This window comes from Crocodylus siamensis, chromosome 13 (assembly GCF_052110815.1).
Source record: "Crocodylus siamensis isolate JL-2025a chromosome 13, ASM5211081v1, whole genome shotgun sequence".
In the NCBI taxonomy this organism is placed as follows: Eukaryota; Metazoa; Chordata; order Crocodylia; family Crocodylidae; genus Crocodylus; species Crocodylus siamensis.
Window position 1 is genome coordinate 35086463 of NC_143407.1, and position 12306 is coordinate 35098768.

At 42.9% G+C, this 12306-nt stretch overlaps 1 protein-coding gene across 3 annotated transcripts in view; it reads right to left on the reverse strand.

Moving 5' to 3' along the window:
- Window positions 1-12306, reverse strand: part of VMP1 (vacuole membrane protein 1) — a 76397-nt gene that overhangs the window by 51422 nt on the left and 12669 nt on the right. For all 3 annotated transcript variants that reach the window (XM_090025475.1, XM_090025476.1, XM_090025477.1), the window contains 2 exons: window positions 9931-10021; window positions 8109-8219 (listed from right to left, as the gene is read on the reverse strand). In XM_090025475.1, coding sequence (XP_089881601.1) covers window positions 8109-8219; window positions 9931-10021 — 202 coding nt within the window. The remainder of the gene's footprint in view (window positions 1-8108; window positions 8220-9930; window positions 10022-12306) is intronic.

Consider the following 12306-nt stretch of genomic DNA (forward strand, 5'->3'; position numbering starts at 1 on the left):
GTGTTCCAGGATGTTTCAGTTTATTGTAAATAGCTTGGGACTGCTGGAGGAAGTAGGTTTAAAGGCATGAAGGAAACAAATGAGACGTTAAAACAGTCACGAGGCACCCTCACACAAACAGGCTCCATTTCAACTTCACTCTGAATCAAGTTCTGTGTCCTACACCCACCATATATTTTTCTTTCAACTGTCTTACCGGCACGACCAGAGTAATCTGATCCCAGACGCTACACAAAACTGCTCCTTGTTCACTTTGTTGTAGGCTTGTCAGTTCACATGCAAAGTTGAAAAAGATGCAAACTGGAAGTCAACAGCTTGTTCAGCTAGAAGAATTACATACAGGAAAAATCCATTCCCACTTGGTGGAATTAAGGTAGGTTTTTGTTCTTCACTGTGTCTTCACAAATGGATCCCATCAACCTTCTGAATTATTGACTTTAACCTTACAAAGCCCACCTAGGAAGAGAAAAGTATTCTCCCAGAGCCTCACTACAAGGCATCATCCAGACCAGTTTTAATGGCCAACAAAAGTATGAGCATGACTTAAAAGAAATGGCTAGACAGACAGACACAGGCAGAGAATTAGCAGGCCCACTTGACCAGTAATTGCACGGCAAATCCCAGGCAGGTAGAAATTAAAAATGTTGGTGGATCTCAGAATTAACGCATCTCAGGGTATTTATTGTTCGTTGGCCCCATGGATCAGGTGATGTCCAGGAATCTCACAGTCAATCTAAAATAATGTCTTTAGTCCACACAGCTGCAAAACATGACCCAAGTGTACTCTCCAGGCTCAAGCTCCGGACGGTAAAGTATTAAGAACAGCAAAACCGGCTTGCTTAAAATCTCTTGATTTTTCACTTAATCTAATGATTTTGGATTGGGGCTTGCAGTATTATCTGCAGTAGGTGTACAGAGTGCACAGACTGAAGTCTTTGGCGGCCAACCTAGGCTCTCTACATCATAGGTCAGACCGAAATAAGTCTCGCTCCAAGTTCCAAACGGAGAGAATAGCCTGGGAGTTCCTAACACTAACCCTCTACCCTACTAGTTATTTAAAAACAAAATCAGTTCCCCGAAACTCCAGTCTGGAAAGGGACCCAAAACTTACTTGCAATAAAAGGACAAAACCTACTGAATTCATCACGTGTTCAAAAGACAAAAAAGTTAGTTATTTGTAGGGGTCCGCAATAACCACATTATTGCCTCCTCTCTCACACTACAGAACAGTTCAGCGAGAGACATTTCAATGTCTCACAGGGACTTGTAGCTCGTGTGAGAGCTCTGCAGAGTTCAGCGCCTTTTCCACCGCATTCCTACGGTTCCACCCCGACGTTCGCATCGCACCCTTTCACTTCCAGCTGTCGTGTTGCACACCGAGCCTCCCAGGGAAAACAGGCTCAAAACCTGCTCCACTTGGCTTTAACGGCAACTAGATAAACACGTGCATTTTTCAAAATCTGGGCAAATCCAACAGCTGAAGTTGGTTAAGATATTTTGACCTGTAAGGAATTAGCATCCACTTATCCCTCTATATTATGTATTTCAAAACAAGCAACCAGCTACAAAAGGCCATTGACCTTTTGTTTCTGTACAAGTGATTTTTTTTTTTTCTTATAGGCAATAATCCTTTGTTTTCTGTTCGCCTTGGTATCATCTACTTTTGCAATTCCCATGCCAGAGCTGAACTGAAACTAAATCACGAGGCAAAAGGATGAGCTGAAAGCTAGGTGGCATTTTGGAGTCACCAAACAACTGCTCCATCTACTGGTCCTTTCCTAACAGCGCACCTTGCAAACCAAGCCTGTGGTCAAAAGTTCAACTGGCAGCTCATTCATTTCTTTTCTTTTTTTGCAGGGACAGGCAGACCTCTAAAGTCATATACAAGCCATTTGGGTTAAGCTATTTTCAGTCATCTTCTGGTAATGAGGTGATTCATGCCATTTATGTTTTAATATGTCACCAATCCGTGAGAAAATATTTTGACTGTAGGAAAAATAGAAGCTCTGTGCTGATAAAAAAGAAAAAAAAGTCTGAGTCACTGCTCATCATACATTTTTATTCCATACACCATGATCACTATTCTTGAAAATGATCTTGCTAAAAAGCTGTCAAAACCATTAACATGCTGGGGAAACAGCCAGCAGGCTTGTTTTGGAAGGTGTCAGAAGAAAGAGTTTTTGGAAAACCCACGCAAGCAACTTCCTGCTCTGTTTTTCAGGCAAAAGTTTAAGGTTTCAACTTTGTGCTCAGTGGCACTCAAAATCAAAATTGTGTTTTTCTCACGGGATTAAAAAGATGGAGTAACAGTATGACAGTAGAAACCAGTCCAGAGCAGTAAGTTTAGATACTCTAATATTAGGAGGTTTCTTGATCTGAAACACAAATGGTAATTAAGAACAAATTAACTAGCCAAACCTTTCAATACTAAAGGCTGACCAGATCACTCAATGAGCAACAAAATCTAAACAGCAGGCAGTGGTATTAGCCACAGCACCTTCCTGACAGAGACTGGTTTAGACTTTAAATACCAAACCCCCATGAAGCAGGGCTGCCGCCCCACGGGCTCTTCTCTCTGCTACTACTGGGGTCTTTTCTCCTTCAGGATACGATCTCTTTAAAACCCCAAATCCATGCCACCCCATAAAGTGGCTCAATCAAAATTCTCCCAAGGCTTCAGACAAATCACCACTCGCTGTACCGGGGGAAAAAATTACTGGACTGTAATTAGCAAACATCCAGGGTCATCCATATATTGGAGCTATTTCTCTAATGAATCTACCGATTTGCCCAGCTCGCAAATGCACAGTGTTTCTAGTGTATTACTATATTTGTTCCAAATATGAAGCTTTCTTAAAAATGTGTCTCTCACACACACACAACCTTGGAGGAATATATGCAGCTAATGCTGCACAAACTGGTGCGTAAGTGCTTGCAATTCCCAGGAGCCGGTTGTTAATAGCAAAAGCTAATAATACAAGCATCAACAGGAGGGCAGAAGCCCATGGGTGGGCCTGTGAGCATCCTTCTCTAAGCATGTAATTGCACTCCCAGTCTCACAGCGGACACACATTTGGCACAACCAATTCATTACGAGTAATTTAAAAACACTTTAGTGCTACCCTATTACCAAATCAAGTCGCTGGGGTCCTATTAGAGTTTGGGGAGAGGGGGCAGGTTGCTTGCTGGTTTGTTTTAAGCTACGATAGAATGCTTCCAAAAGTTTCAGTGGACAAATACTTTCACTCTGAACATGGAAGGACACACTTCAGAAATATATGCTTACAATTTAAGACGAGCAAACGGAAGGTGCCTATCTACCGGCAACAAGGAGGCATTTGCCATTGTGTAATGAAGACATCCTTTACCTGGGTTGCTTGTGATTTTAAAAATATCCAATGCACTGAACACACTTTAGCTTTATGATCAACCAGAGAACGCCCTTGTTTCCAGACTGCCTTAGTGTGTAATGCTCTTTTTAAATAACTTTTGCAGCTGCACTGGGTAGCCCAAGGTTAGTACCTAGGGATCATTCACTATACTGCATAGTCCACATTCATGACTGATACAGCCTCACATTTCTATTACATTACACACATGTTCAATTCAACACTGTCCTTAGCAATAAAGGCAATGTCTGATCCTTACCATGATAACGTTATGGAAAGGCAAGCGCTGTCCATATTAGATTCATAGGTTTTATTTTTCTGCTTGTAGTGCCACCTTGTGGCACACGATTAATTAAAAAACTACTTAAGGTACATGGCTATAACAACATCCCTTCACCCAGGGTAATAATCCACAGAGCTTGTTATGACTTGTGCACCTTGAAAGTATGCAATATATTTTCTATTGGTACATACAGCCAGTGTTGCAAATGTATTACGTTACTATAAATCCCTAAATTACTCATTGCATCTACTTTGTTGGTTCTTTTACATAAAGCTCGGCAAGGTCCCCTGTGTTTTCTTCTGAGCAGTCTATAAATCAACCAGGGGAGAGATTAGACGTTCAGAATATTTGTCGAAATGGAATATAGTGCGCAGTCTCTATACAATCGGAGATAATAGAGACTCCAAGCAATACCGGAACGGTCCTTCTCTAGAAAACTGGCGGGCCATTTACCAATTAACTCCATGGGCAGGTTTGAGCACTGGAGGGCCTGGCAGAGGTCTTAGAAATCTCTCTCTTAAGTGTCTGACAGAGCAACAGAATAGGTCTGTACAATCCTCCAAGGTCTGGAGGCCCACCGCCTGAATAACTAACTACCTGAAGAGTTCCTGCCGGAGTAGAGGGATTGCTATTTTCTGGCAGAGGTGTCAAATTCACGCCAATGCCAGCTGGCTGGCTGCGAACACAAGTCCCTCTGTTCACACACATCATGGCAGCACGTGGATGCCTCCGGCTCTGAGCATTTAACTACAGCAGCAAGTTTCAGACCAGAATTCATCACCACCCTGCCGCACTACTTTCAGTTGCTCTGTAGGGCTGTGTGGTCATTCACTCTAGAGAAGAATGACCACATGACTAAATCAATAGAAAAGTTACATTTGTTACCTAACCAAATGTCAAGTCAGGTTAATGTCCAGACAAACACAAAGTGAGCTGCATATCTGCCAAATATCCTACTTGAAAACAGGCAAATGTAATAGGAACGTTTTTCTGGTTCACTTTCTATAAAGGGGATAAAAAAAGTACTTGACCCGTGGACTTTTAAAAACCTACTGAAGGCAAGGACTAGTTATGATTTGGTAAAGAGGTCCCCGGTCCTGCTCCATCTCCTCAGGGCTTGCTTATACAGGGAGGATATCGTGAGGCAGGCTAGGATGTGAATTCACAGAGCACTTGCTGCAGATTTGGAGCGGAGCAGGTGTTAGGTAGCTCATTCCACTTTGAAAGAAACTTAGCAGACTGAGTAAGCTGCCTCAGGCTTGCTATGTGTTAACAGCCCCCACAGTCAGTACAGAGGAGCAAAAATTCACACTCTACCTTGCTTTATGGCAACTCCCTTCCCTGTGTAGAAAGAAGCTTAAGGCTCATCTCTCCTGCAAACTCTCTACTGTGCTGCTGTGACTTGATGAAATGACATACAGAGACATCTGGGCTGCTGAAAGATGCTTCACGCTTCACAAGAGTCGCAGTTTATTTAGGCCAGGGTGAAGGCTCTGCTGAACATGGGTGAGAGTACCCTGCTAATACACAAGCCCTCCAACATAATCCCGTTTTCACTGGCTGCAAAACCTTGAGCTGCTCTGAAAGTTTGAGGGAAGGGGAGGAAGAGGAAAAAGCCACAGCCTGGTTTAGCTCACCATCAGCCCCAGTACTAATGGGGACAGATCAGGTCAGGTGTCAGCTGCCAAGACCACAAAGGACTGGTTAGATCTCACTGACCTCGTTCAAGACCTTTACTGACTCCACAGCAGCAGCTAGTAAGGGGCTAGAACAGTGCTCTTCATAACATCTGTGCCCAGGGTCAGGCAACAAAAAATGTAGTTATTTCACAGAATCATAGAAAGTGAGAGTTGGACAGGACCTCAGGAGATCATCTAGTTAGTCCAACTGCCAGCTCAAAGCAGGACTCCCAACCATTTCAACCTGTCTTGGACACTGGAGCTGCAAGTCAATAATATACCAAGTAGAAAAGAGCAACATTATTAGGAGAAAAAAAACTTGCTTTCAAGAAAAAACAGCTGCCACTCAGATCAGGTCTAAGACGCACACCCACCAGGCAGGTGGAGGTACCTTGATTTTTCCAATAGAAGCTACTGAAGCCATTCAAATAAAACTGATCAGTTCTCTTGTTTTGTATGGTACTTTGATCTCTTGTGTAAGCTGCCCTGAGCCTTTGTTGGGGAGGGCAGCATATCAATCTAATTATCTAATATATATTTGCTGTCACCAGTAAAAGACATCAAATCACTTGAAATGTCAAAAGTCACTGACTGAGCATCTGGAACTAAGCTTGTTGAAGTCTTTAAGCAAGTTTTGACAGGAGTAGTCTCTTCAGCGGGGGCTGAGAAAATAGTCTTCATATCCGCATATTCAACTACGTCAGTTGAACAGCACTTTACTTAAAGCTCAGGAACTGACCAGAGGTTGAAGCAGGGGGAAAGATTTTTGTTCCTTTGCCAATTTACAGAATGACATCTATGGGTTCCTAATTCTTGATGGACGTGGTAACCAAAAAGCAATCAATTCAATTCACTACAGATGGATATCTCTGCATATACAGACTAATCCAAACAGGTTTTTTTATTGGAAACTTATTTTCATATGTTTGCAATACATTCAAGATGTTTTTCTTTAATTGCAATAAAAATGTTGTTTATGCATGTAAAAATTTACGTTCTATCCAAATGAAGCTCAACATAAATCATGAACAAAATAAAAAAGTCTAGTCAATCAAATGAACATTCACCATTTTCCAAAATACTAATTAAAAAGTTAAGAGAATAGCTGTTTATATAAATGTATGTTAATCCAGTGCATCTTCCTGGTTGTACTACACCCTAAATTATACCAACCAATAACAATCAGGCTTTCTTTAGATTATAAAGATTACATAAAGGACAGAAATGCAAAAACAAGATTAAAATCAGTGATCTAAACAAAAAGCTTCCTGCTTGCTGATTTCCACATTGATCAAACTCAGCCACTTAAATCACCGATTATAAACCAATCCACCACATCTGTTGAAAATAAACAAATACTTGAATATTTGCTGCTACTCTTTAATAATATGCAATCCATTGGCCATGACTGATCTGAAGGCGGAAATAGATTCATTTTCTAAGTAGCTTTACTGACTAGCTGCTCAGAGCAGGACCAACCCCAACTAGATCATCCCAGCCAAGGCTTTGTCAAGCCAGGCCTTAAGACCCCCCCCAGGGATGATGGGGATTCTCGCACCTCGCTGGGTAACCTGTTCCAGTGTTTTACTACCTTCCTAGTGAGAAAGTTCTTCCCAGTGTCTAACCTCAACTTCCCTTGCTGCAACCTGAGCCCGTTGCTCCTTGTTCTGTCATCTGCCACCACTGAGAACAGTCCAGCTCCATCCTCTTTCGAACCCCACTTCAGGGAGTTGAAGGCTGCCATTAAATCCCCTCTCAGTCTTGTCTTTTGCAGACTAAATAAGCCCAGTTCCCTCAGCCTCTCCTCACAACATGCAAACTGTGTTTATTTGCAAACAGAATTACTTTTTTTAAGCGGATATGTTTATGTAGTGGTAAATAATCATCCCAAAGGAAACTGCTCTTACACTGAATGTTTGCAGATGCACGCACACACAGAATTAAAAGATTTGATCGCGTTAGTATCTGATGGGCAAACAACAGAGCTTGGTGTTGGGGGAGGCACAGAAAGAAGGGGAGATAGATGCTTGTTTTCCACTGGCTGCATAACTCCTTCCTTTTTGTTTCTATTCTTGCACAATAGTAAAAAAGTATAGCACACCAAAGCCAGTAAGTGTTCAGAAATTGCCTATAATCCATTTTTACAAGAACCCTTCCCCTTAGTTCAGACACAAGGTGATATAGCTACATTTCTGTGGGCCCCAGAAAGCTTTTGGAAAGCATCTCAAGAAGATGCACACTTCTGAAAGCATCCCACATGGCTCTCATTCACCGTAAGCAGCGCTGCCCTGTTGCATGGAGCAAACACGAGTTCCTTGTTTCCTGATGTACTTTCTGTGCTACTGACAATGATTAAAGGAGCTCTGGAAGTAAACAAATCAGGGATTGTTTCACAAAATGGTTTTAATTATTTTTGTGGCAGTGAAAGCCTTAACAACAACAACAACAAAATCCACGGCAGTAGTTTCATAATCGAGGAACTAACCCAGAAGGCAAAACACAAGAAACAAACAAAAACCCCCACAAAACAAAATATTTGACTATAGAACAAGGTCATCAAGCATACAGTAAAAAAAATTGGCATGCTCATAAAAGCAAAAGATGCAAAAGCCTGTAAAATGAATGTTTTCCCTAACTGCAGAAGCATACAACATTGGGTCCTAGCACTGATATGGATGAAAACTGCCATAAGTTTTTAAAATACTTTATAATTATGCTACTGTTCATATAAAGAAAATACAGCGGGAAGGTTCTTACCAAATACAGCAGAAAGGTATGAAGACCTGTTCCGAGTCCAACAGAGGACAGAATGCCTAAGCCTACCCAGTAGGCACACCAGAAGAACTTTTTCTCCATATACCGCACATACTGGAAAAGAAGAAGGACAAAAACAGGAATGGCGATTACCCACGGAAGAAAGGAAAGATGCCGCACTACTTCCTAGCTACTTGACAAAAACGTGTCAGCGTTAAAAGGACGGAGTTGGACTTCCTGCCAGCTCTCAAAACAAACCCACCTGTGCTAGGCTGGGCTAGGATTAAAAATGCTGTAGGCAAACGGGGGATTATCACTCACATGCAATGGGGTTGGTCCCCAAAGGATATTATGTGCTCAGTACTGTGGTTATAATTCCTTCCAACCACCTACATGGTACTGGCACAATGAGAGGTGGCTGGGCAAGGCAAAGAGGTCTGCCAGGCCTGTCCCCTTCTCTCATGCAGGCAAGAGAGATCTTGCTGAACACTTGTTAGCAGGAGCCACCTAATAGTAAAATGGGAGTTCATTCAGCCTTGGCCCCTAAGCCAAGGGCAGAACCGCCAGAGTGCCTTACCTTACACTGCACTCATAAGTCAGGCACTCGTCCACAGGGAAGAGGATCTAGGTCACCACTTTATTTCAGAGAGCCCAGAAAGGAGATAATGATTTTGCCACTGCCTACCCAAGGTGGGCTTGAACGTTTCCGTGCTGTTTAATGGGAAGCCTATGCCGAGAGGAATTCTATTTAAGGTATGGGTCAATTAGCTACAGCATTAAAAAAAAAGGTGCGCCCATGTGTAAAATGGAACAGCAAGCACAGGAGCAATGCAAGCAAACAGGCTCTTGGGTTTCTAGGTCAAGGGCAAGGCACAGCAGAGAACAGGGGAAATGAGCATTAGATGTCTTTTTCGATATAGAAATGATGTAATTTGGTGCAATTATAAAAGATCTGGCTTTGTGAGATGGAAACCCTGCACCACAAATGTGCAGCTAAGAGTAGGTAAGAGGTGTGTTCAAGTGGACTCGGTATGAAATCTAGTCATAGGGGGTGGACACAGGAGTCAGAAGGGTAGAAGAGGCAGCCAAATGCCAGCCCCCTGCTTGGCAGTCCTTTCAATCCAGCTCAGCAGTCTGCTGGAGAAAGACTCAGGATGGGGAGGAGGAGGATGCCATCCCCTTAGCATATTAAGGTGATGGCGCCATCCCTCTACATCACCCAAGAGGCAGGCAAGTATTAAACCCATTTCAAAGGAGAAGGGATACAAAACAGCAGCAGCACAGAGATTTGAAGGCATAAGCTCCTGGCCCCATGTTCAGACCATCCTGTGTCTACAGATAAAGGCCACCCCATAAAATTAGGAGAGCTCTCTGCTACAAAGAAGGAAACATCTGTCTGGGAGCTCTGAAGCTTTTTATCACAGCCAAGTGTAGCCCTAGCTAAACAGTGTATACTAGGCTCAAACTCACACTGACCACAGGTGTGGAAAAGCACTGCTGCAGCTTTGACGATGGTTACTTACTCAGCAACTAATGGCAAGTGGAATACACATCACTGCAGTGTGATGGGCTCACGGATACAACCACTCTTCCCCCATCATTAACACTGATGGTTCTGCAGGTGGGGGGGCGTGTCTCATTACACAGAGAACAAACATCCTCAGGCAGTGGAAATGGTTAACCAACATAAAACAAAAGCTCAGGAAGATGCATTACAATTCCAGCATGGTGTCACTCAATCCCTCATGCATGTATTCCCATGAGGTCCGGGCAGGAAGTGACAGCCCTTCCCCTCCCTAGAGAAAATAACTCCTGTAACCTCTACCTGTTGATGTATTCCTTCAATATAATACGTAGCTGTAAGCGCTGCAAGCAGCAGTAAAAAAGACACCAAGATACTTCGGCGATGCCACAATCTGAAAAGACAAATTGCAATTAGGGCTGCTTGCATTTTCCATGCATGTCAAAGTCATCTATTTATCCCCATAAAACAATTTTTTTAGGGTAAAAAAAGGACAAAAGGAAAGCCTAACTAATTCGCTATGGCAAGATACAGTTCAGTGCTCCCAGAATGGAACTGAGAAGTCCCGATTCATGGGAATCCCCGATATCACTTGGAAGTGGAATAAAATCACCCTGTACTTCTACACCACTTCATTCAAGTAGCTCAGCATTTTGTATACGCTCAGCCCTCAAGGTAGCTATTACTGCAGTACAATCAATTTTCTTAAAGTCTCGATGGGGGTAGCAAAGGTATAAAGCAGTCAAGTAACTTGCCCAAGGTCAAAATCAGGGGGAAGGGCTGAGAATAAGAGACAGAAGTCCTAATTCTGAGCAACATACTCGAACTGGTAGGGTGCAGCAGCATTAGGATGGGCTGCCTCAGCACTGCTTGGGTTCTCAGTCTACGGACATTCACCCTTGAAAAGCACCTTGGAAGACTTCCATGTAAATAAATTCTAGCTAATTATCGAGTGGACGGAAACTATTGGTGGGGGGCAAATAGGGGGTGGGCATGTTTCCCCGATGTAATTTGAGATCCAGCTACTTCTGCTTTTTTGCTGGTGTAGGTTTTACAAGGCTGCAATAAGAGACATTTAGATTATTTTTCCTAGCAATCTAGCTCACCCAAATTGTCAGCTCATGCTAAATGAAGCAAGCTTTAAATTTCCTATTTCTACATTTTAAAAAAAAATGAAACTATTGACTGGAATCTAAGGATTTCTCTTGTCAGTTATTTACAAGCAGTTTCACTAGTCCCCGTGCCCACCCCCCACCACCAATTTTTATAACTTACAACCATATTTGCCTATTTTCAGTTTTGCCCTCCCTTGTCACTTTATGGAAAATCTCCCAGGGGGAAATCAACTGTACTGGAGAAGCAGCGACTGATGCCCTCAGAAGACTAAATTAGGCTGAACACCGCCCCCCCCCCCCCCACACACACCTTTTAGTGACAGAAATACTCGGTATTACTTGTAACAGTAGACCAAAAGTTGCTTTTTTTAACCAATCAGATGGAACATCCCAACTTCACAGCAATCTGAAGTTATTATTATACAAGGCCAGAGTGAGAAAATGTTCTGTGAACGCTATACCATTTCAGCAATTGAATATTACTGTGTTAGAAGAGAGGATGCAGGACAGAATATCAAGGCACAGAAATCCAAGTACTGGCTTGGATAAAGTACCAAATCAATGCTATTTTTAGAGTGCTCTTCAGCAATCTATTTGAAGATTTTAAATGAATAACTGTCACAAATGACTAAGGAAGGACACAGAAAAGCAGTTCTTTGAGGAACAAGCCAAACGTACCGAAGGCAAGCAGGAAGTGCAAGTGGATTTAACTACACAACCCACAAGCTATTTTTCACATGGGTCATTTCTGTAGACCAAGTCAAGTTACTAGTTCCTCTCCATGGGGCCCCTAATAGCAATATGCTCCTTCTGGCCTGGAGGGGTGGGCAAACAAAACCCCGTACCACCAATTCTCAACCCAGTCAGTAAGTTCTGCCAGTGTTACCCAGGACTGTATCAGAGCACACCTGCTGGCTCAGAAAACAATACTGGGCTCATTCTTGAGCATGAGTTACCAACTAACGATCCACCAGCCGGGAGGTCTGTCGCTCTTGGCTTTCTCCCTTACTGTTTTCATTTATGTTTAGCTTTTTGCCTTTTCATGTCTGCTACATCAAGGGACAACTATCTGTTTCCCCAGGGATGTTAAGCAGGCTGTGGGTAACAGCCCCAGCCAGAAAGAAAGTTTATTCCCCCCACAGTTTAAGCAATGATTTTGCACAGAGGCTCCCCAAGTTTTGCCCCTGAAAGACCATTTCAAAGGGGTGGTCCTGGGTGGCAGGGTGCAGAGGGGCCACAAGCCTGCACTTGACCTATGAGCCACACTTGGGACACCTCTGGTTTAGCGAGAGTACTGTTATCATTTAATTTCCTACTACGGAGGGGACCACAGAGATTAGAAGCAAAGTCCTCTCCAGCACAACTTCCACGTAATCCTGAACTCTGCCCCAGCAAGGAGTTACTAACGATAACCTCGTGAGTTTCAACTGCATACATTTAAAAATAAATCAAATCTGAGCTCTCTTCTAATTATGGTCAAGAAAAGAAGCCAGGAGCTCCTGCCCTCAGGGTCTCTAAGCAACATTCTGTCTTTCTGGAGAGGAACACTTCATTATTCAGAAGA